The sequence below is a fragment of the Haliotis cracherodii genome, unplaced genomic scaffold (genome assembly GCF_022045235.1).
Source record: "Haliotis cracherodii isolate W230 unplaced genomic scaffold, xgHalCrac1.p SCAF_6, whole genome shotgun sequence".
Lineage (NCBI taxonomy): Eukaryota > Metazoa > Mollusca > Gastropoda > Lepetellida > Haliotidae > Haliotis > Haliotis cracherodii.
Window position 1 is genome coordinate 67,661,167 of NW_027266319.1, and position 24,600 is coordinate 67,685,766.

At 41.4% G+C, this 24,600-nt stretch overlaps 2 protein-coding genes and 1 pseudogene across 2 annotated transcripts in view; 2 read left to right on the forward strand and 1 right to left on the reverse strand.

The window, feature by feature from the left end:
• Positions 1 to 24,600, forward strand: part of LOC139445756 (protein rolling stone-like) — a 298,150-nt gene that overhangs the window by 203,687 nt on the left and 69,863 nt on the right. The gene's annotated exons all lie outside the window — the stretch shown is intronic.
• LOC139444988 (uncharacterized) lies at positions 1,029 to 3,705 on the reverse strand. Its single transcript, XM_071226025.1, has 3 exons — positions 3,654 to 3,705; positions 2,189 to 2,407; positions 1,029 to 1,081 (listed from the first exon to the last, which is right to left on the reverse strand). The coding sequence occupies exons 1-3, from the start codon at positions 3,703 to 3,705 to the stop codon at positions 1,029 to 1,031; spliced, it is 324 nt and encodes a 107-aa protein (XP_071082126.1).
• LOC139445318 (uncharacterized) lies at positions 17,946 to 19,609 on the forward strand (annotated as a pseudogene).

Sequence of the window (24,600 nt, forward strand, 5' to 3'; positions counted from 1 at the left end):
CCTCTGAGGCAAGTTATTGCACCCATCGTGGTTAATTTGTCTGACATCCAGTAAATGATCTACCACAAAGAATTGGAAGTTTGAGCTCCGGAAGTGTCATTTACCGAGACGCTTGGAGTGTATTTATAGTGACTAGCTATGGTTCGTCTAACGGGGTAGACATCGTTTTATCAATGTTAAAAGAACAAAATGTGACCTCGCGTAGCCCACCAATGAAATGTCATGCTGGAAACAGTCTATTCATTTTCATGAAATCACAAGCTTTTCTTCCTGGATTGTCTGTTCGCCACGTCCATACTCAGCATTTCTCCATGTCGTTCCTGTTGCACGGGATATATTAATGTGTTGGTTTGTTGGTTTGTTGTTTACCGCCATTCAGCAATATTCCAGCTATATGACGGCAGTTTATCATTAATAGAGTCTGGACCATACAATCCAGTGATTAATATCATGAGCATCGATCCACGACATTGGGATCGATGACATGCATCAACCAAGTCAGCGAGTCTGACCATCCGATCCCGATTGTCGCCTTTTACGACAAGCATAGTCGCCTTTTACGGCAAGCATGGGTCACTGAAGATCTTTTCTCACCCGATCTTGCACATTCCAGGAAAACATGCAATGTTTAAGTACCATTTGTGAGAGATGAAAATACGTTTGTCATGAACTTGAGGATGAAATTATATCGCAGAATAGTCAGGTTTATTCCTATTACAGGATATTTACCATTCAAAAGGAGACTCTCGTGATGACCTCTATACTGTAGTTCAAATTTATTCTCCGACCGGAACATGTTCACAGGCTCAGTAAAGGAAGCATTAACACGTGCGCAATATTCCAGCTACAGCACTGAGTCTGGCAACCCAAACCGCCTAGGTGTGTTCCATCAGTGTTGATTGTGTTTTGACTCAAATCAAACTAGAGACAGTACTGGAGCAAAATACTATTTTATATTGAAAGTATATGTTTTTAACTTTACAAATACATGTCAAATATAGTTACATACGATATATGTTATTAACTTGTTATTTGTGCTGAAGTGATTCCGTCTCAACAAGCATTGTCAACTGCAGAAGATCTGAAAAGAAAATATAGTTATTAATATCTTCCCTTATACTACTAACGTTTTCATCTACCAAGAAATATTGCACAACGAAAGTGAGTGAGTGAGTGAGTGAGTGAGTGAGTGAGTGAGTATGCATTTATGTTGCTTTTAGCACTGTTCCAGCCATATCACTTCAGAAATAGGCTTCACACATTTTACCCATTTGTGGAATTGAACCCGGGTCTTTGGCGTGACGAGCGAACGCTTTAGCTACTAGGCTACCCCACGCGCTGTAGAATATATTTATTAATGTACGATATTCGTCACATCGGCAGGTTGATCTACTCCAGGGAGCTATATGTATTACATGATGATCCTTTTCATGTCTTGTCAAATGACTTGTCATGAAATTTGATAAACAGGAATAGGCACATGTTCAATTTATTATGTGTTTATTTATTATTCTGATCATAACTTTACTCTGAAAACAATCCTGTCCTTGAAAAAGGTTGATGCGGCATGAAGTGATATTAACTCAAGTGTAATATCGACTTCATATTTTTAGAGGAGACTTAAGGGGAATTGGGGTTTAATGTAGCGTTCAAGATTATTGCACTCTTAAAGCGATGTGCATACAAGTATGCGTATGGCTGTTTGCACTAGTCCAAATTTTTTAAGTGCTTTGCCCAGTGAGAAACCGTGTTTAACACGGATACCGCACTCGCATTTATTAAATAGACTTTCAACCACACATGCTTTATTCCCTTCGATCATCCGTTCATATTTATGTACCATATGTTCCCGAGTTTTTCAGGTTAATAATTGACTTGCCTTGGCATGTGTTTGTTATGCCTCTGGTGGGTCACATTTTCACGATTTGATTAATAAATTCATGTTTACCATATAGTCGAAATCATACAGAAATTTCTTATGATTATTGAAAATGTTTTGTCGCTTTTATTTATCATTTTTAATACACATGAACTGTGTTCTCAATGAGTAAATATATTCATGATATTATGACGAATCACTGTTATAAGAAAAGATAAAACTATTATTCTGATATAACACGAAATTGTTGACGTGCATGCACTATATTAAAATACCTTTGCATAAAAACAAGTGGAAGATTGCCCCTACCTGAAATGTCCAGCTGATTATCCCCATCAGTATCGGCCAATTGGAGAATGACTCTGGCCTCTTTCGGTGTGTAGCCTAGTCTACCGTCGAGGTAGGTCAACACGCTGTACAGCTCCATGCCGTTTACAACGCCGTCTTCGTTCTTGTCAAAGTCGAATATGCTCTGTCCGTTGGCTCCCGACATGTCGCCCGGCAGGTGAGGCACTGTGGCTCCCAATACTGTGTGTGAAGAATAATCGTGAAGAGGTTTCGCCAATTGTAGCATGGAGTGAGTGAGTGAGTGAGTATGGTTTTACGCCGCTTTTAGCAATATTCCAGCCATATCACGACGGAGGACACCAGAAATGGGCTTCACACATAGTACCCATGTCGGGAATCGAACCCGGGTCTTCGGCGTGACGAGCGAACGCTTTAACCACTAGGCTACCTGACCGCCCTGTAGCATGGAAGTTTGATGACGTTTAACGGGTGATAATGTCTGCATTTCGATAAATCATTATTTTTTTTATTTCCTCAAACATAATTTGTAACGCCATGTTGATTGCACCTAGCGAAAATATATTGACATAAAATACGTGGGCGAGTGAGTGTTTAATCCGCTTTGAACAGTATTCCAGTTATATCACGGCATGTCGGCTTATGTGGGAGGAAACCCCGAAGTGATGCAGGTCTCAGACGTTTACCACTTTAGTGAAACCAAAGAAAACCTAGGAATATAACTGGGTAGAACCGGGATTCGAACCCAAAATATCATAGGTTTGTGGCGTGCCGACGGGACGCAACTCTGCAAAGCGAATTGCGGCGCCTTCAATGACTAGGCCATCACATAAATTAAGACTATAAAAGGTGAAGCATAGTTGTACATCTCATCCCGAACGTACTGGCAGATGCCAGTAATGGATATGCATTGATTTCGCTGTGTGTTATTTTGTCAGTGTGAAGTATCTATATTATAATGTTCCAATATTTGCGTTGTTTCATTACTTTTTTCCTTCAGTATGATATTACGTACAAGGTTCGTGAATAAGGAATTTGTGCACAGCAATTTTCTATAATAACGATACGCAGCTACGTCGGACCAGGACCGCCCCCATGGTCTAGTAGTAGAGCGTCCGCCCGGAGAGCGGAAGGTCCGGGGTTCGATCCCCGGCCACGTCATACGAAAAGACGTTAAAAGATGGTACTTGTTGTTACCCTGTCTGGCGCTCGACATTAAGGGGCTAAAATAAGGACTGGTCGGCTCGGAGTCAGTATACTGTGTCTGAGTGGGGTATTCATGTTAAACTGCGGCATAATATCTCTGTGAGCTAGCACTATAAATCGGCATCAGTCCGGACTAGTACAAGCAGCCATACACACACACGTGCGTTCACGTCGCTATATAAGTGCAATGATCTTGGACCCGACGTTAAACCCAATTTTACCTCACCTCTCGTACGACAATAGCAAAATGAAATATACTTACCAATGACATTCCAACAGAAAACAATGCTGAGGACCAGTGTTGCGATGTACATTCTCGTGTTTCTTCCTTCACAAACGTCAGCAGTAATACTCTTAATTCATTCCACCTACCTTATATACCATAATCTACGAACGATAATCGTTGGGATGACCCGTGCGTCAATTGGTTTAAAGAGCGCTATCACTGCACTCAGCATGGTGCGTCCGTCAGACCACGCTACTGATCACCAATATCCGATCATTTGTATTTGAGACATGTATATTTATCCAGTTCCATCTGATATCACAATCTCCACTCCTGGCTGAGCGAACTTCCTTCTCCGTTGGTGGTAAGTACATGTATGACATATTTCAGTGTGTGACCCATACATGGAAGATAATTTCAGTGGACATGTCAAAATACCACTGAATGACACATTATGCATGTGGTCACGTTACCTCGAATTTCAAGCCTGCAATATCCGCCACACCGTTTTATATCTCCAAATGTGTGGAGGAATAAAGACTCTCATCCTCTCAGTTTAAAGTTTTAAAACACACCATGTATCATATGTTGTGTTAAAACAATGTTTTGTTTTGTTTGTGTCATCGCAGGTGACATGTTTTATCATTTCCAAAATGGTCCAATAGCCAATTCCCTTCCAATGATTTGCCAACCTATGCTACAAATAAAAAGAGACCAGTTAAATGGCCTTATCTGTTTAATATTTAGGTCTTTGCTTAAAGATTGAGAGTGAAGGAAAAATATATCTTCAAGACTGAATGAAAAACGGTGTTGACGTTCCAATAGTCAATTGTCCTAACCCGTGAAGATCCAGGTTAGAAGAGGTCTTCAGCAACCAATGCTTGCTGTAAAAGGCGGCTATGCTTGTCGTAAGAGGCGACTAAGGGGATCGGGTGGTCAAGCTCACTGACTTGATTGATGCATGTCATCGTATTCCAATTGCGTGGATTGATGCTTATGATGTCAATCACTGGATTGTCTGATCCAGATCGATTATTTTTCAGACCGCCGTCCTATAGCTGGAATATTGCTGAGTGTGACGTTAAACAACAAACAAACAAACAAGTCAACTGTCCCTTGAAGTCGAGCAGCCCCAGCTCCAGCCTTTGGTATCTACATGTCACAACGTTTGAGGTAAAATCTAGCATGCCTTTCGCATGAATATTTCAAAGAGCGTCATACAACTCTTGCTCAAGAGTAAAGCTTTTAAAAGGTTTCATGCTAGACATGTGGAGAACATTTCGAAATTCCACACATCAGTGACAAAAAATGATGTCCAATGCAGCTTCATGTTTTGATTTGTACCATACGTTCCCGTGCTTTGTCAGGTGAACAGTTGACCTGCCTTTGCATGTGTTTGTGACGGAAGCAAATTCTTTTAACAGATATGTCTTATGATTATGGAAAGGGTTTTGTCGTTTGGGTATTTAGAATTACAACCTTAAATGCTGACGTCACGATTAGTCACATCAGTCTTAGGTGGCGCAGCAAGACCAAGGTGAACATGATCCCTTCATTCCAGATGACGTGGATTATTCCCGAACTGAAAGCCTTGAATAACGCAATAAAAAAACCACACACTGGGATTACCTTAATTGCAGTGGTTCGTGTATTATAAACTGACGTCCAAAAGAAACTTTACCAGAGTTTGAAATCACTCTTGCTCAAAAACAACAAAACATATGTATGAAGTAAAGTGTATTGAGGAGATCAATATATCAACATAATCAACACTGAAAATGACAATCATACCGCGACCGAGAATGACGTCAGAGCCCCCCAAAGTTGGGTGTGGTACAAAAGTCGAGCTTTCAGAATCATGGACAATAGGCAGAGTACATGAACAATCGCTCACGTTCAATAACAAGTCATTAGTAGCGTGTGTGACCACCAAATGCCTCAATACACGCAAAAACTCTTCGACGCACAAAAAAGTCAGTCGTCTGATGAGGTCACGTGGGATTTGACGCCATTCTTCTTGGAGGGCCAAGATCAGTTCTTGCCGGTTGGCTGGAGAGTGTGGTCGTTGTCAAACACGACGATCCATCAAGTCCCAGAGGTGTTCTATGGGGGACATGTCGGGTGAGCGTGCAGGCCACGGCAGGTCGTTGACGTTGTTGGCTGCGAGGAAGTTAGTGACAATTCTGGCTGTATGGGCTCTAGCGTTGTGATGCTGATAAATGACACCACGTGGCTGTTGTTGGAGAAATGGTAGGCAACTGGACGAATAATGTTATCCATGTAACGCTGAGCTGTCAAGTTTCCGTCAACGATGCCCGGCGGTGTCCTCTGCTGCCCACAGATCCTCCCCACACCATGACACTCCCTCCACCACATGTTACGACCTCCTGCACGCAACACGCCGCTGTTCGTTCACCCCTTTAGCGGGAAACACGTTGTCTTCCATCAGCCCTAAACATACAGAATCGACTTTCGTCAGTGAAGACAACCCTCTGCCAGTCACGTTGTTGCCAACGTCGTACAGTCCGGGCCCATCTCAATCGCAGACGACGATGTTGCGCTGTCAATAGCTGTTCTCTGTATGGTCTAAATGCCCTGATTCCATGAGCCCTGAGTCTCCTGGCCACTGTCTGTCGACTAACCCTGTGACCTAAGGCATTTGTCGCCGATGGTGTCACTGTCAGGAAGCGATTTCGGAGGTGCAAGGTACGCAAGTACCCGTCATCATGGGGCGTGGTCACCCTTGGTCTGCCTGTTCTTGGCCTGTCAGCGGTCCGCCCTGTATGTCTGTAACGTTGCATCAAGTTGGTAACGGCAACACGGGAGCAACCGAAGGTTCGTGCAATATGGGCGTGGGTGGCTCCCATCTGTACCATACCCAAGGCTCGTTCACGTTGTTCGACTGTGAGTCGTGACATTTCTTTAGTGTTTTTGTATCACTGTGGATGTCTGACTTGCCGTTGCAATCGTTTTATACCCTTACCCGCACGTGCATTTGCAGTTGTCCGTGGTGCACATGTTTTTCACTTTTTCGCGTGTTATCTCGCAAACATGTAACAGACGATTAACATTTTCTGCATACACTATTGTTGTATTTATGTTATGTGTTTTAGATAGACTTCATCGAAATTTGTTTTATACTTTGTCTATTGGCGGCTGTTTTTGCTCTCTGCTGAAGTTGCTGTGTGAGGCTAATGAGGCTAATAGAAATTTCACCGATAACCTGCTACTGCTAATCCAGACTTTGTATGTATATTGATATATATCCGTGGAGGGAAAAAAACTTGGGTGTTTCTCCGTTCGTAGCAGGGGACCCCGTTCAGTGTGTGGCTGTGTACATCTCCCTGGTGGTTCGCGGTCCAAGTCCCGGCTTAGGTTTACTGTCACCAACTTTGATTGTAAACGCGGGCGAAATTGAGTCGAATCCTGGACCACCTACATCAGCTACTATATCGGGAGATAGTATTCAGACCTGACCATCCCTCAAAAGGTATCTGGCCAGTGTGTTGTGACAGATAACTCGGACAGTCCAGCCGTCACCCTCTCTGATCTCACAAAAACGCTTAGATCGATTCAGGCTCAGATCACATTTACGTTTGACTACAAGGTTAACAAAATTAGAGGCGGAAAATGAAACTCTTAAATCTAAAATGCAAGATTTGGGAAATAACATGGAGGCCAAGTCTCGGCTGTGTAATCTTATTTCCCATGGTCTTCACGATACGCGTGGCGAAACGAGGGCTGACAGTGAAAGGTGTGTCAGAGATTTTATGTACACTTCATTCATTTCTGACGTAATGCATCAGAGGGCATGGAAAGAACCCCCAAATTGCTCTCTAAATTCCGGACAGTGGCCATCCTCTGTATCTCCAGGTCTCGCATTTCGGTGAACCTACACCAACCCCTGGGCCTAGCCTTGTGGTTCTCGCGAACTAGAAATACCTGCCCTTGATTTCTCTATCACTTCATCTCAGCAATGACAGCCAAGTAAAACGATTCTTATGAACTGAAATATATTTTAATTGGTTTAAAGATAAAAGTTAAATCAGAGCTTATTGTAAATTGGGAATTTCCTTGCACAATGTTAATGTAAATGTACACTCAGCTTTAACAGAAACGCGAATTTGAAGCGGTGAAAGTTACATGCTATAAAAATGTTTTTTTTTAACAGAAACAAGTCAAAATTGGCAACATATAAAAACATAGTCTAAATGAATCACATTCAGTAACGGGTATGGCTGATTGGTCTGTTGAGTCCCAGAAGTCATTTGAGGAGCTGTGGTTGTACGTGGGATTCTATCGCGTAGATGTGACGTCACCATCAACTGATCTTCTCTATCGAGCGTCACACGCTGTCGGTCACTTAGTGGACGATAATCTGCACTGTTGGTCAACTGGTGATGTTCCTGAAGCATGTAAGTTGTGGAATGATGGACATCAAAGTGTCTGCCAACTCGTGACATGTTCCATCCAGCTTCAGTAAATAAAGCGACAAAACCCTTTCGACTATATGAATCACTATCAAAAGTGATGATACCAGGTGTTTGCGAAAGGGTGAGTGTATCCTTCCCCACCGGTGGCACCCGTCACAAACACATGCAAAGGCAAGTCAATTGTTCACCTTAAAACAACATGGGAACATATGGTACATGTCAAAAGAGGTAATTGCATCTGACATCATTTTGTCACTGATGCGTTAAATTTGGAAATGTCCTCAACATGTCTACCATAAAACTTGTTGAAAGCTTTACTGAGGCCTTGAATGTTGTAACCTTGATCAAACAACTTCCAGTTTTCCAGAGTTAGACGGGACAGGGTGTTTTTGTGTCAAACTTAAAATCAAACTACAAAACCAACAGCTAATGTTTGGGACCAGATAACAAGGTGTCCGATGAATCAATTTCAATCTTCTCAAACCTTCTGGTAATAAGGAGTGTTACACGTTTTATCTGTTGTCCAGAGACGTGCGTGCAATTATCGCAAGTCGCGTGTTGGGAAATGTTACCATGTAAAATAAAATGTAACGTCGTCTTTTTAAAAGTGTAGTTATTTTATAATTTTACATCATTTCTGTTTAACGATATCAACCATCGAACATCTCGTTTCTTTTGGAGTTGAGTATATGACGCAGGTTCACAGACGGTGATATTTTATTCTGTTTATACAAATTGTTTACAAGGAGGCGAAGAGGATGAAAACCATGTTTTACGTATATGTGAAAAATATACTCGTTTATGGTATACATTTCCCCCCTTGTGGCAGGGTATTTTTAAAGACCGTCAGTTAACGGTAAATATTAGGAAGTCATGATATCATCCATGCTGTTGATGTAGTTTTAAAACAAGCCTTTATAATAAAAAAAGTGTAACTTTAAAATCTATTAATGTACATCATGACAAATGTTGATATGCAAACTGTATTGTACTTTGGGCCTTGGTGCCAAAATTAGTAAATAAAATATATGTCTGTCTGTTTAAGAATTCATAAACACTAAAAATAAACCAAGCTAAAGCATGAAGGCTTTGAGTAAGCAGATACAAGTTGAACTCACACAGCGTGAGACACGTCCAACGGGCGAATAGTCACAAGTTAGCAACGCTGGCAGTAAACTAATCAGTACTAACATACAACTGCCTTAATCTAAATCCGCAGGGGTATTACATTATGTAAATCTGACAGTTATACAGTTGCCACAAAGCCCTTCAGTTCCGATGAGGTGGCGATCCGGGGCGTGAAGCAGAAAGTAAGGTGTATCTCATTTCATGCTTTCACAGTTTTCGGAGATTTCGGTCTTGGAGCGTCCGGCTCGTCCGGTCTCGGTCTTGGAGCGTCCGGCGCTTGCGCTCTCGGTCTCGTGTTGCCTACAATGGACGCAGAACATACTTACATGCTGTTCATACAAGTGACATATTTCTTACCAAGTAACGATAAGTTGAACTCAAAAGGAAGTTCGTTTAAACACGTTTTAAACGGTTTCTGGCTGCGAGGTTAAGATACATAAAACAATGTATTGCCCGCGAGAGAACTATTTGTATATCATTGCAAGACACATCTGTAAACACAAACCACAATTTAGCGGCAGTAAGCAAATCAGAATAAAATGAACACTGACAAGCGACTGTGACTACAGAAAGGCGTACATTGAGTGATTATGAAATAACACATGAAACAATATGCAGAGGAGTGACAGCGAGCTAACATCCTAACAAGACCTATTCGACTGAACACTTGATGGTTATGCTACCATCACACCAAAGAACTAGAACGGGCTGTGATCACTGTAGAACGCGTAGTTTGGCGTAAAATACGATGCGCGTTCGTTCAAAAGCAGTCCTCAATACGTCTATCTCGTTCTTATCTCGTTCTTGGCCAGTCTGCAGTACGTGTGTATCCAGTTCAGATCATGTAAAAGTGCAGTTCGAGCACGTCCGTAGCCATTCTCAACCCGTTCTTAACCAGTTCAACCTTGTTCTACCTCGTTCACAATGTGTGCAAGCAGGTTCAAACTAATTCTTAACCTGACCAACTCGTTCGCACGACGTCCTCATCTCGATCGTGCCTAGTGCGTGTGTATTCGCGTGGTGGCCCGTCCTTGCCCGACTCCATGAATACCGAACGCGTTAGAGTCGATGGAACTTGGACAACTGGAGAAGGATCCATTGGTCTAACGAGTGTCGAATGCTGCTACGAACTGTTGATGGTCGACTATGTGTTTGGAGACAACGTAACACTCGTTTTGCACCAAGGAACATCTAGAAGACCTTAGCATGTGGCGGGGGGTCTGTCATGATATGGGGTTGTATTTCCTTCGGCTGCAAACTTCCCCTGGTGACAATTCGTGGAAACCTGAATGGCCAACAATACCAAGATGCCGTTCTTCGTCCAGTGGTATTTCCTCATTTTGACAACCATCCACTTTCGACAAGATCTGTTTACATGGACGATAATGCTAGACCACACAGATCTCGGGCAGTTTTGGCTTATTTGCGTCAAGAAGCTATTGCCACTCTTCCTTGGCCGGCCTGTAGTCCGGATATTAATCCGATTGAGCATCTCTGGGACATTCTTGGCCGGAAAATCAGACATCCTTCAATTTCTGGGCTTCGGTAAAATTCCTTTCTGCTCATATGTTTTTGGAACACAGGATAATCTTGCTTTGGGACAACTTTTGCATCACATGAGGTTTACATATACGGCTTATAGCAATCGTACATCTCGTCATAATAGTCATCATTAAGTGCCAAAAGTAACAGCTCACAAATATGGTGGGTAGCGCTTAACTTTTGTGCATGTGTCTAGATACAATGCCATGTATATTGTAGAAAACGCGATTGAATCAACTAAGACAACATCGTTTTATATAGAAAACTTTCATTACACCACAGCTTGACATCTCATGTACATTTTGAAATGATGGTAAGAGAACATTTTTTTACCAATAGACATTAGAATGTTAAAAATCCATAAGCTAAAATTCAACATCAAACAGTTTGACAATCATGGCTCTCATAGTTCAATCATCCTGTCCTGCCATGGCACCCATCCTGCTGGGTTGTTGAAATAAGCTCTTAAATAGTCCCTTTGCCTCTTGGCCAAAACAGTGTCCCTGTTTCCTCCCTGTGGGAAGCGGCAGGCTGGCAGGTTGGCATCTTGTCTCCAGGCACCAGGGATGAGGATGTGTGCAGCATCTTCAGCATCCACTTGAATGTTTTGAATGGCTGGGTTTCGGGTACGGATGAGGTTGAGAAGGCACACACAAGCTTCAACAATGGTCTGTACAGTTTACAAGAGGACTCTCCATCTCTGGGTCAGAATGCCAATCACATTTTCAACCACACGTCTGGCTCTATATGGCCAAGGTGAAGGTTCAGTGGCTGTTATGAGTTATGTCTCTCTATGACTCTCCTATGGACCAATCAGATTCCACCTCTCGTATCACTTGCATCTGCTTCAAACAAAATGGTGGCGCCCAGACAAAAGTGCTTCATATCATGTGAGCACCTTGATTACAAAAATTCAAAAGATTTAAAAACATCTGTTGACAACGAGTTGGCGGTGCACATGCTTTGCAAATCCTGCAATCGACCGAACTCTGCATGACAATTTACGAACCAGATTTCGAATTCGGTGCGCGATTTTGATTGGACTATGCATAGACTCGTTAGTCCAGCCAAAATATAACTCCATAATACCAGTCTAGTTCGGCAAGGGTGGAAACTAGACTTTTATAATAAGTTAACTCTCTTGCCTCGGGAAGATGAGTCATTTTCTAAACAGACTGGCTTCCAAAAAGACATCTATCCACATAAATTTGTAATCAGCATCTACCAGGGTCATTATTACGACTGAAAAGAAGCCTTTGTATGTGTGGTACATAGTTCCAGTCTGGGAGGCTTTCTGATGGCAACATGTTTCCCATCGAGGGCACCATAGGCATGTGGGAGATTCCAGCGCATGCGGAATCCTCAGCAACTTCTTCCCAAGTGGCTCTGTCAACAGGGTATGTGATGACTTCTTTCTTAAGCACCATCACCAAGGCCACACAGACATGTTTCACCAACAAGCATCTTGCGTTTCTGGCTTCCTTCAATTCATATTGCAGTATAGCATAGGAATCTCCTATTGCCAGATGACGCAGTGTGATTGCAAGCTTCATACCGGGGTCCAGAGCTTTTCTGTAGTTGGTGTCTTGTTTATTATTATGAAGTGGGTGATGCGTTCAAGAAGTTAATGGGTGGTGTAATTCTCAAGAAGTTGTAGAAGGACTCTTGATCATCCAGACGGAGCCCCTCCACCAGCTGATGATAATGTCCCACAACTATTCTCCTCTCAGATTTTAGCCACTTCCCATCTCCTTGTACTCTTCCTCTGCTTTCAGGATAAATTGGATAAAACCATAATTCAATGTTTAATGTATGCCAAGTTATCCATGGTTCCGGGCACAAATCTTTAAAATCTTCACGTCAGGATACGATGCGCACTGCCCAAAATCTCAAGCCCTTCTGATGAACCTGAAACCCTACCCGTATTTATACCCTAGCTTGTCCTATCGTATTTCAGACGGGGTGGTTGTAGAAAGAACTGCGTGAAAACTGCATAAACGTACTCAAAACTAGGAGAATTTAATGAGAACCTACTGAGAACGTTTAGAACCATGTAGAAACGTGTTGCAAACTGCTTCAGAATTTTATATTTGGTTTGGAAAGTATTTTCACGGAATAAGGATTGACTAAGAACGTAATGCGGCCAAATTGGGTTTGTCACCGAACGGGATGAACGAGTAACTAACTGACCCGGTCGGTGTGCACACATACTGAAATTTATGTTGTACTGCACCACGTCGTCACACGTCCCTAGTAGGTTCGAAGTACGGCAATTCCGTTGGTAATACGTCTTTCTCGTTTTAAGTACGTTGTCAATCCGACTAATTGCAGGTCAGGATGGACGGGATAAAATCTTGGGCAGACTCAAAGTTCGAGAGCACCCTCCCCGTCCGAGCCCGTCCATAAGGTTCGTAAAAAGACTATCAATAGTTTCTACTACGTCCACTACGTTCATACACAGTTGGAGCCTGTTCGACAACATTTACACGAACGCATTGAGAACTAGTTTGTTGTGACGGGGTATAACCTCGGTTTTAAAGGTGACAAGGATCATTTAGAATTCTATAATCTGAGCCAACAACTTGTCCTCTGTACAGTTCGTCTAGGGTTTCAATGCGACATCCATGTAGGTCACATACTAACACTGGACAACGCAACAACATGTATACAACTTTTGTTTGTTTGTTTGATTGTTTCTTGTTTAACGCCGCGCTCATGCTTAGAATACATGCTTAGAATGTAAAGCGTTTGCAAAATACTTATAAACTCATTGTTCATTTGATGTCCAATAAAAAGGAAAACATGTGCACAATGTCTTGAAACAGTTAATATTCTTTCTCCCAAAATATTAAGATGGTCGTTCCCCACAGTTTCGCTGATGGCCGGAACACGAGTAGAAGTTCATATTCTGTGTTTTGTGCCTAACAATTGGCCGTTTTTACATTTAATCCTATCTATACCCACCTAAGGGAGGGGGCCGACATCGTTTTATTCCCAGCGCACCACCTGCTGCAAGAGTAAGAATATTTGCATTTGGCAAATGTCATGAAAAACACATGGCCATTTCGGTGTCAATATAAGGTGAGGTGAAACGGGATTTAACGTCGCATTCAAGATTTTTGCACTTATAAAGTGACGTGCATGTGTGTGTGTGTGTGAGTGTGTGTGTGTGTGTGAGTGTGTGTGTGTGTGTGTGTGTGTGTGTGTGTGTGTGTGTGTGTGTGTGTGTGTGTGTGTGTGCGTGTGCGTGCGCGCTTGTACTAGTCCGGACTGATGCCGATTTATAGTACTAGCCCACTGAGATACCATACCGCAGTTTAACATGAATACCCGACTCAGGCACAGTATACTGACTGCGAGCCAACCAGCCCCTTAATGCCGAGCACCAGACAGGGCAACAACAAGTACCATCTTTTAACGTCTTTTGGTATGACACGGCCGGGGATCGAACCCCGGACCTTCCGCTTTCTGAGCGGACGTGCTACCACTAGATCACGGAGGCGGTCAATAAAACTAGTGTTCAATAAAACAACAGCAACTGAGCCTTAAAATATTTGAAATCATATGATACTGATCGTAAACAAAAATGTCTTGAAACAGTGAATATCCTTTCTCCAAAAATATTAAGACGGTCGTTCCCCACAGTTTCCCTGATGGCCGGAACATGATTAGAAGTTCATATTCCGTGTTTTGTGCCTAACAACTGAACATTTTTACATTTAATCCTAACTATACCCTCCTAAGCGAACGGACGGAAGTAGAATTGATCCCTCCAAAACATTTCCTGAAACATGTAAGCATTAGCCAAATGTCAATTATAAACACATGGCTATTTCGGTGTCACCATTAGGTGAGGTGAAATGGGGTTTAACGTCGCGTTCTAGATTATTGCACTTATATAGCGACGTGCATTCACGTGTGTGTGTGTGGCAGCGGGTACTAGTCTGGACTGATGCCGACTTATAGCGCTAGCCCATGGCCACTGAGATACCATACCGCGTTTAACATAAATATCCCACTCAGACACAGTATACTGACTCCGAGCCGACCGACCAGTCCTTGTTTTATTTAGCGCCAGACAGGGTAACAACAAGTACCATCTTTTAACGTCTCTTGGTATGGCGCGGCCGGGGATCAAACCCCAGACCTTCCGCTCTCCGGGCGGACGCCCTACCACTAGACCAAGGAGGCGGTCCCCTGCAAGAACACCCACTCCTAAATTTATGTCAAGTTGCCTCGGCAGTTGACAGGTTACGTCACACACCATTAGGTCACACTGCAATAGGGAGATCCGAGCAGTCGGTTACGAGACAGGTGAGTAACAATTTTAGACCAAGGAGGCGGTCTGGTGTCACTATAAAACAAGAGCGATTAAGCCTTAAAATATTTTGCAAATGCTTTGCAAATCCTGCAATCGACCGAAATCTGCACGACAGTTTACGAACCGGGTTTCGATTTCGTTGCGCGATTTTGATTGGACTATGCCTGGACTCGTTAGTCCAGCCAAAATGTAACTCCATAATACCAGCCTAGTTCGGCAAGGGTTGAAACTGGACTTTTATAGTCAGTTAACTCTCTTGCCTCGGAAAGATGCATATGACCCGGCTGTGTAAATCATGCTGTTCGTTAATATGTAATACGAGGGCTGTTTGATAAGTTCTGAGCCTCGCATAGAAGGAATTACGTCATAGTGAACACATATATTTTGGACTTTACACGATGTCATATCGATGCCACGATGGCATATCCACAAAAGCAGATATTTCTGATGAATATGAAATTTAGGTTTTTGTCGCTAATATTTATTTGATGCACTATTTCATGTCCTCCTGATTTTTGTATCTTACTGATATAGATATAGAAACTGGACTAAGATTTCTCGGAGATGCTAACATACCCAAATTGTTGTGGTAAACATTTCCTACAAGCCTTGACTTGTCCTTTGTGTCCCCGTGCTTTTCGTCCATAGTCTTCTTTTTGCAGTCGTCGTGGTGAACATACCCTTGTGGCCTTGACTTGGCCTTTGTGCCCCCTTGCTTTTCGTCCATAGTCTTCTTTTTACAGTCGTGTTTACAGCACCTACAATGAAACATAACATGTGATAATAAGAAAGTTGTACATATGTTTTATATGCATCGGAATTGCCGCTCTGATTTGCAGAACAAAATGTTTCGCTGAAAATTTAAGTGAAACTGGTCCTGAAGAGTAGCCACAGTATAGTAGTACAGTAGCCATTAAGTATCATGTAACATTTACTGCAGTGCATTTGTAGTTGACGGCTGTTTATAAACACAGCCTAAATTCGGTCAGTGTCGTATAATGACACACAGAATGGTATTTCTGAGGCAAATAAACATGTGTTGACAGCATTAGGGCGAATTTAACTCTGTTTCATATATCGTACTGAAACACCAGAAGTTGAGATGCGGGAAAATCCCAGTTGTGTCTTTGGGAAAACACTCCTCTTCTTCAATCTACAACACAACAGTTCTTTGACAGAGTAACGATAAGTGTCAAAGATCTAACCAATATGCTACGTGTGGTAGTTCCGAAAATGTAGCTTATGGTAAAATTAAGATATATTTATCTTTGAAAGTTAGTTGTTAAGATTAATCTTAACTAAAATCGTTTCGAAAAAAAACAGACGCCGGAGAATACGGGGGATATTGAAGATCTTCACATCCACAGTTGACTATAGTAGCCATGGAAGGAACTGTGTTGATCACTGGCGAATTGTCTTGATGGAAGATCACACCTTTCCTCCGCTTCCTATTAGTTTTAACTTTATCTCGTATTCGCCACAATGTTCCGTGTCTTGTTTGGCCTTTTTGAAGATTGTCCACTATGATGACACCGTCGGCGTCCAATAAAACGGCGGCGATAACACTTCCAGCTGATGGGACAGACTTCGGCGCCTTGGGTTGTTGCTTCAACTGTTTTGACTGGTGACCCAGGTTTTATACATAGTCACAAATCGTAGCAAGAACCTTTCTGGATCAGCTTCAAACAGAGCTGGATTATCATAAGAAATGTTGTGTCTGGTGCGTGTTTGATTACACGTGTTAAGTGTCGATTCCAAAATTGTAACAATATATTAACCTAGAAATAGTGAGTGAGTGAGTGAGTGAGTTGGGTTTAACGCCGCTTTTAACAGTAATCCAGTTATATCGTGGCGTGTAAGCTTGATGTGGGAGGAAAGCCAGAAGTGATGTAGGTCTCAGACGTTTACCACTTCGGACGTGGAAATATGTTCGTAAAGAACTTAGTGTGAAACCAACCAACAAACAACAAATGGTATAAAATTAACAATTGTATTGCAAAATTAACTAGGTTAACAAATCAACACAAATTGCTGCACAGCAATAACAATCACAGTAAACAATGGAAAGGTAGTACAATATTCAATTGCAATATATATGACAGCAGTGGTCAGTATTATATACATAAATACAGCAAAAGTCAGTGATAATAATCCATATGCAACCAGTGGCGACAGTGGTTAAGCTTCCGAGATGAGCTAGGTGGGGAATCAGGAATGATGAGTGATCCTCACATGAAAGCTGGTTCCAATGTGATGTAATGCGTGAGATAGATCTAAACACGCTATTGTCCCAATATATACACAACCTAACAAGCTTCTGGAAATTTCTACACAGTGCCCTCAAAACCAGCGGCACTGGAACATTCAACATGTTTCTATAACATACGATCAACGTCCGCGGTGAACTGGACCGGAAATTAACACACGAGCATCTAAAATAGTAACGTTCTGACGACTGATCACTGTCCACAATGCAATGAGCGTCTACCGAATCTCAACAGAAACAATGTAAAACAATTACAATTAATCAGTGTGAAACAATAAAATACACTGCCATATAACAGATGCCAAACGAGCTGATACCTTCTTCATTGCCAAAGTTTCTGGGAGAATGGAATGGGAACATACTGGCAAATGCTTCGTAGACTGAACTATAAGCAGGATTTCTGGTATTCGTGATCTGGTCACGGGATCGTCTTCAAGGCTCCCCCTGCCACGCTTAAACCTGGTGCCCGCCCATTTATAGTGCCATAGGAAGGGGCATCCTTCCCTTGCGTTGTCCTCATAGCTCCACGGGTAGCTTCTGGCTACTGCACGTTCGTAGAGTTTGTTAATTTTCCAAAGGTTAGAGAGGTCGTATACCAAGTTCTTTGATCACATAATTAATGCTGACACCTAACAGTGATGTTATCCGAGGCCTTGTCGATGGAAAGAACGACACATCTGTCATGTGGGACGCCTGGCTGTGATCTAATGAGTTTATTCAACTTACTTTTTCCTCTTTTTAAGTTTGTGTATTCTACCTATGACCACACCACTCACTGACTCCGAAAGACATACTCCAGGTCCATCTGTTGGCTAAAGTTTTGGCTTCAACAGCATCCATTTTGATTGTTAAGCAGGCTGTTCACGATATTTGAGTCATATATGAATAACTGACTGAGGTTGTTATTGTCAACAATAGTGAGTGAGTGAGTTAGATATAACGCCGCTTTTAATAGTATTTTCCAGTTATATCACGTGTCAGCTTAATGTGGGAACAAGGCCAGAAGTGATTCAGGTCTCCGACATAACCCACTTTGGTGAAACCCACGAGCACGGGTATGGTGCTGACAAACCAAGAAACATAATCGGGACTCGAACCTACAACCATAGTTTTTGAAAGTGCCCAAGGTACACGCACACAGCGAATTGTGGCGCCTTAGGCGACTGGGCCACCCGTGCCCCCATTGTGAACAATAGAGACGTAATCATACGATTATTATTATTATTATTATTATTTTCACACGATTGTAGGATTATTTCCCACATGTCATATCTGAAACGTTCGCAGTTGGGCGGACAGGGATGAATGAAGTGTCAACGCGCATGTTGACGGGGAATTAGCTCTTGGGGGAATAAAGGAGAAAATCGACATCTCTGTCCCAGGACGCTTTATGCACAACATGTAAACAATATACAACTGATGAATACTAAATGACAGAACCACATCACTTCACCGGTGGTGCAGGATGACGTCACAGGAAACGCCCGAATGAGATTGCCAGGTGTGGAGGGGGACCCCGCGTGTAAATAGGTAATCAGATTGGGGGAAGGTCGGCTCTCGCGGGATCACTGAGGACAACAACAGTGACTCGGAGTGATGTCAACCATGTAGATATTCTGCAATTCTTTGCTGATGAACGAACCAATATCATTGAGATATTACATGACTTTTTAGAAGATCAGAAAGGTATGAAATGGTTTCTTACCCTCAAGTTGAAGTATGTCATATAGCTGATCCGGTCGTGAGATCTACAAACTTTTCGGAAATTGATGATCAAATAGCTCAGGCGTTTCAAAAATTAAATACATCAACACAGGAATGTCAGGCCGAGGGAAGTGGTTGGATTTTAGATCATATAGTGCATTTGGAAGTAAATACAACAGAATATGTACCCCTGTCAGCCAGCTCTTACATTCCACTGCCAAAGTACTTACAAAATAAGACAGCAATCTTAAATGTCAAAAATAATGATCAGAAATGCTTTGTTTGGTCTATTCTTGCTGCCCTACATCCTGTTTCCTACAAAGATAATGCAAATCGAGTGACAAAGTATGTAGGGTATGAATCCGAGCTAGACCTGAATGGTATTGACATACCAATACCTCTCTCTCAAGTTTCCAAATTTGAACAACAAAACCACATTTCTGTCAATGTATTTGGCAACGAGGAGAAAGACGGTGTGTTACCTCTCCATATCAGTAGGCTACCATTTGATAGAACTGTTGACCTTTTGCTCCTAACTGAAGGAGAAAAGAGCCAATTTTTGTCTCATTCGAAATTTCACCCGTCTCATGGCAGATAGAACCAAACACGACGGAAAAAACATTCTATTGTAGACGATGTCTGCATGGTTTTATCCGGCAGGATTTGTTAGATGATCATGCCTTCTATTGTTCAGATCATAATGCCCAGAAAATCAGATTACCTGGTGAACACAACAAATGGATTAGATTTTTTATCTGTTCAGAAACAGCTAAAAGTCCCCTATGTTATTTATGCAGATTTTGAGGCAATCACCAGTAAAGTTAAACAAACTGAAAATAACACATCAAACACGACTGTTTATCAGAAACATGAGCCTTCCGGGTTCTGTTACAAAGTGGTCTGTTCAAAACCTACTTGTACAAAACCTGCAGTGACCTATAGAGGCCCTGTAGTCATTTCGCATTTTATTGAATGCTTGTTGGAGGAAGCACATCTCATCAATAAAAAGCTTAAAGTTCCTGAAACTTTAAAATTGACTGAAACTGATGAGTTGGCATTTCAAATGGCAGATACATGTCATGTTTGTAAGAAACCCTTTGATGAAGAGTCTATCAAGGTTCGTGACCACGACCATTTAGAAGAGGGGTATAACTATCGAGGGGCTGCCCATCAAAAATTTAATCTGCAATTTCGGTTTAGAAAGGTGAAAGGTAAACATAGTTTTCCAAGGGAAGAATTCTGTATCCCTGTGATATTTCACAACCTCCGTGGTTATGACAGTCATCTGATCATGAAACAGTTAGACAAGTCTGTAAAACAGAAGCTGAGTTGTTTGGCAAACAACATGGAGAAATACATTTCATTTTCCATCAGTCATTTGAGGTTCATTGATTCATGTCAGTTTCTTCAATCCTCTCTGGGAAAACTTGTTGAAAATCTAAAGAAAAAAGACCCTTCCAAATTTATCCATTTAAGGCATGAATTTGCAAATCCAACTCAGGTAGAGCCATTATTGAGAAAGGGAGTCTATCCTTATGATTTCATGGACGATGAAACAAAATTTGAAATGAAAGAACTTCCCGAAAAAGAGGATTTTTACAATAGCTTATCAGATAGTTCCATCTCTGATGAAGATTATGACCATGCACAAAATGTGTGGTCTACATTCCACATTCAGGACATGGGGCAGTATCATGACTTGTACATGCTAACTGACGTTTTACTTTTGGCTGATGTGTTTGAAAACTTTAGAAGAACAGCTTTAGAAAACTACCAATTAGATCCAGGACACTATTACACGCTACGTGGGTTTGGATGGGATGCAATGTTGAAAATGGGAAATGGAGAGCTAGAGCGGCTGACAGATGTGGAAATGCTGCTCATGATAGAGTCAGGACTCAGGGCTGGTATCAGCATGATATCCAAAAAGTATTCTGAATCAAACCTACCAGGTCAGAAACATTACAAAACTGATGAACCGAATAGACACCTTATTTACCTCGACGCGAATAATCTTTATGGGTGGGCTATGTGCCAAACCCCCCCTGAGCGAGATTTCCAGTGGGTAGATAACTTTGAGCATTTAGATATAAGGAGTATTCCCGCTGACGTAGATATAGGTTACATTCTTGAGGTTGACCTTGACTGCCCATCTGGTTAACATGACAGTCACAGTGACTACCCTTTAGCACCCCAGTCTATGACAGTGACACATGACATGCTTTCTAAATATTCTCAGGATTTGAAAGTTGGCTTAAACATTAAGGGAACACCATGTAGAAAGCTTGTACGTACCAAACTTGTTAAACAAACAGAAATATGTTATTCATTACAGAAATTTACAGTTTTATCTGAATCAAGGCATGGTTCTAAGCAAAATTCATAGAGTCATTCAGTTTAAGCAGTCAACATGGCTAGAACCTTTCATTTATTTCAACACAGAGAAACGTAAACAATCTACTAATAAAACAGACAAAGCGTTTTTCAAATTGATGAACAATTCTTGTTTTGGTCGTTCCATGATGAATGTCCGAAAACATGTCAATGTTGAATTGGTGAATTCAGCCAAACGTCTAAAGAAACTGTGCTAAACCAACATTTGATGCTTTCAAAATTTTCGATCCAGATTTGGCTGCTGTTCACTTGAAAAAGACAACTCTGTTTTACTGACACTGACTCGCTGTATTATGCAATAGAAACCCATGGCCTGACTGCTGACATACAAGAAAATATTGATCCGTTTGACACCAGCAATTATAAATCTAACCATCCCCTATATTCCAAAACTAATGAAAACGTTCTTGGAAAATTTAAAGATGAACTTGCTGGGGTGAAGATGTTGGAGTTTGTAGGCCTAAGACCTAAAATGTACTCAATGTTTGCTTTGGAAAAGGAAGTAGAAGTGAAGGATGGAAAAGAAGTAGAAAAATCAAATGAAATACAACACGCAAGAGCCAAGGGTATTTCTGAAACTGTCCGTGATAGACAACTTCGACATGCTGTACAAACAGTGTCTCTTTAAAGAGAAGCAATTTCGGCACCAGGTGAAACAAATTCAAAATCGAGATCATCAACTGTACACAGCTTCTATCAATAAAATCAGCCTCTCCCCTTTTGATGATAAGAGATATGTCCTCAATGATGGAATACACACACTGGCCCATGGTCATTATAAAATTGATTCTTAAGAAAAACCATTTCATATCTACCCTTTGTGTATGATGTAGTATGACTCAACAGTGTTAGATTTGCCCAGCAATGTTATATTGTAAATACCGATTTTATATTGTTTGAATATTCATGCTACATTACTAATGGTTCAATGTCAATCTTTATTGATTATGTATATTCTTATAGATATATGTCCATTGTACAGATGTGTTGAATGAAAGTGATATATATTGTGTTAATTGTATAATTATATGTTGTTATGAATACTTATTGTTGAATAAATATGTTAAATATATCCATTGTGTTTGTGATTGTTTTATGAAACTTTAACTCAAATAGTTATATTTACAAGACAGTACACAATTGATAATAGTGTGATTGATGTGAATAGACCCACATGGTAACAGAGTAATGATACAGACTGATTCACATACATACAGGCGCGGTCGGATAGCCTAGTGGTTAAACCGTTCGCTCATCACGCCGAAGACCCGGGTTCAATTCCCGACATGCAACGTAATGTGTGAAGCCCATTTCTGGTGTCTTCCACCGTGATATTGCTGGAATATTGCTAAAAGCGACGTAAAACCATACTCAATCACTCACTCACATACATACACTTTTTGTTTAAACTACAGGTAAAATTCAAATAAAATGCTGAAAGGTTGCAAAAAAAACAACAAAAAGAACAAAGAACTAGTATATTCTGTATACATATTTTTATTACATAAATACAATACATATACCAAGACGATATGTACAGTCACATAATTACATAACAGTGTTTTAATGTACAATAGTTCAATTATTATTAAATATACTCATCCTCATTATCATTATCTTGGTCATCATCAGATTGGTTGACCAGTTCTAAATTTTCGGCCAGTGACATGTCCACATAAGAGAGGATATCTTTGACCACTGGTTTCATCCACCGAGTGATTTTATGATCCTTTTCATTGCGATCCATGTCAGGGTCTAACTGTTTCATATTCTCTAGAATAGGTTTGAAGAGAGGCACGTTTCCAAAGTAGCCTATATATCTAATGGCTGTCACGAGTCTTTCAAGATAAATAGTTTTCAAGCACTTCGTCAATTTATTTTCAATCCATCTCTCACTCTTCCCTTCATCTTCATACTCTTCTTTCTTCTTCCAGATTTCTTCCCTGCACGTTTTTAGTGTTTGTTCCCACATGTATTCTAAGCCTTTCACCTCCCACTCTTTATCAGCTTCACTGAATTTAGAGGTCATTGTAGGCGGTCTAACATCGCTCTCATCATCTGTCTGAATTTTAAGTCGTTTCCTTAAGGGCCCCCCTCCATTCTCAGGGCACCACGATCTGACATGACGCTGAAGGTCATGATTATTTTCAAACACAATACCACACTCATCACAGGAAGGCATAGTTGTATCAGTAGTGTCGTGCTCTGATTCACTGTCAAATGGAGCGGCTACTTCTGAGATGTGATCTCTTCTGGTGTCTGGCTTCAAATGATACTGATTGAAAGCCTGCTCCTCTTTTATACGCTGTGGGGTGTTGACTGTTTCAAGTACATTAGGTTGTAGTCTTCCTGATTCCAAGGTAGTAGGACGCAAGTCGATTGTCAGATTGCCATAGGGTTTTTCAACAACTTCTTTATACACAGACATAAACCAGCCGGTATTGTTGGGATAGATGCGCCTAGCAAACAAGTTGACTTGATGTCTGTCCACAGGGGAATTAAACAGTGTCACGTAATGAGAATTCAAAGCAATGTCACGTGACTCCTTACCTCTGGGAAACAGATTTTTTAACAGTAAGAAAATAATGACATTTTTATGGTGAGAGGTTCGGGTGAACAGTTGGGAGATGCGTTTATCATCTTTAGCCTCTGACATGAGGTCATCCAGTACAATCATGTTGTTATTCCGTGCATTCAGATAGTTATCCTCGTGCAGGTTGTAAGGAATCCCCTTCACAAACGTCACATAGGGTAACTGTCCACTGATTATCTGAAACAGAGGCTGCCACTCCGCATAACACCAGAAAATCTTATTGGGTACAGGTTGGATGCGATTCTGTAGTAAAATGTTGTACACAAACATAGTCTTGCCACTTCCACTTGGACCCACCGCCACAGTATTGGATGGAATGGTAAAGTAGAACTGTTCTTTTAGTGCTGAAGGAGGTTGAGGAGGAGGAGACGTGGGAGGAGGAGGAGGTAAGGTTCCCGGAGGAGGAGGAGGATATGAATGCATCTGTCTACTATGTCTATGCATATTATCATTTCTAGAGAACTGTCTCCCACAATCAGGACACGATGTGGACTCCATGACGATAGATATGCAAATGACACTGGAACAAGAGGAAGGCCCTTATATACTCTGAAGATCAGTTTCTGGGATCCAACTGTTAAACGTTTTGGGATAACCCATGC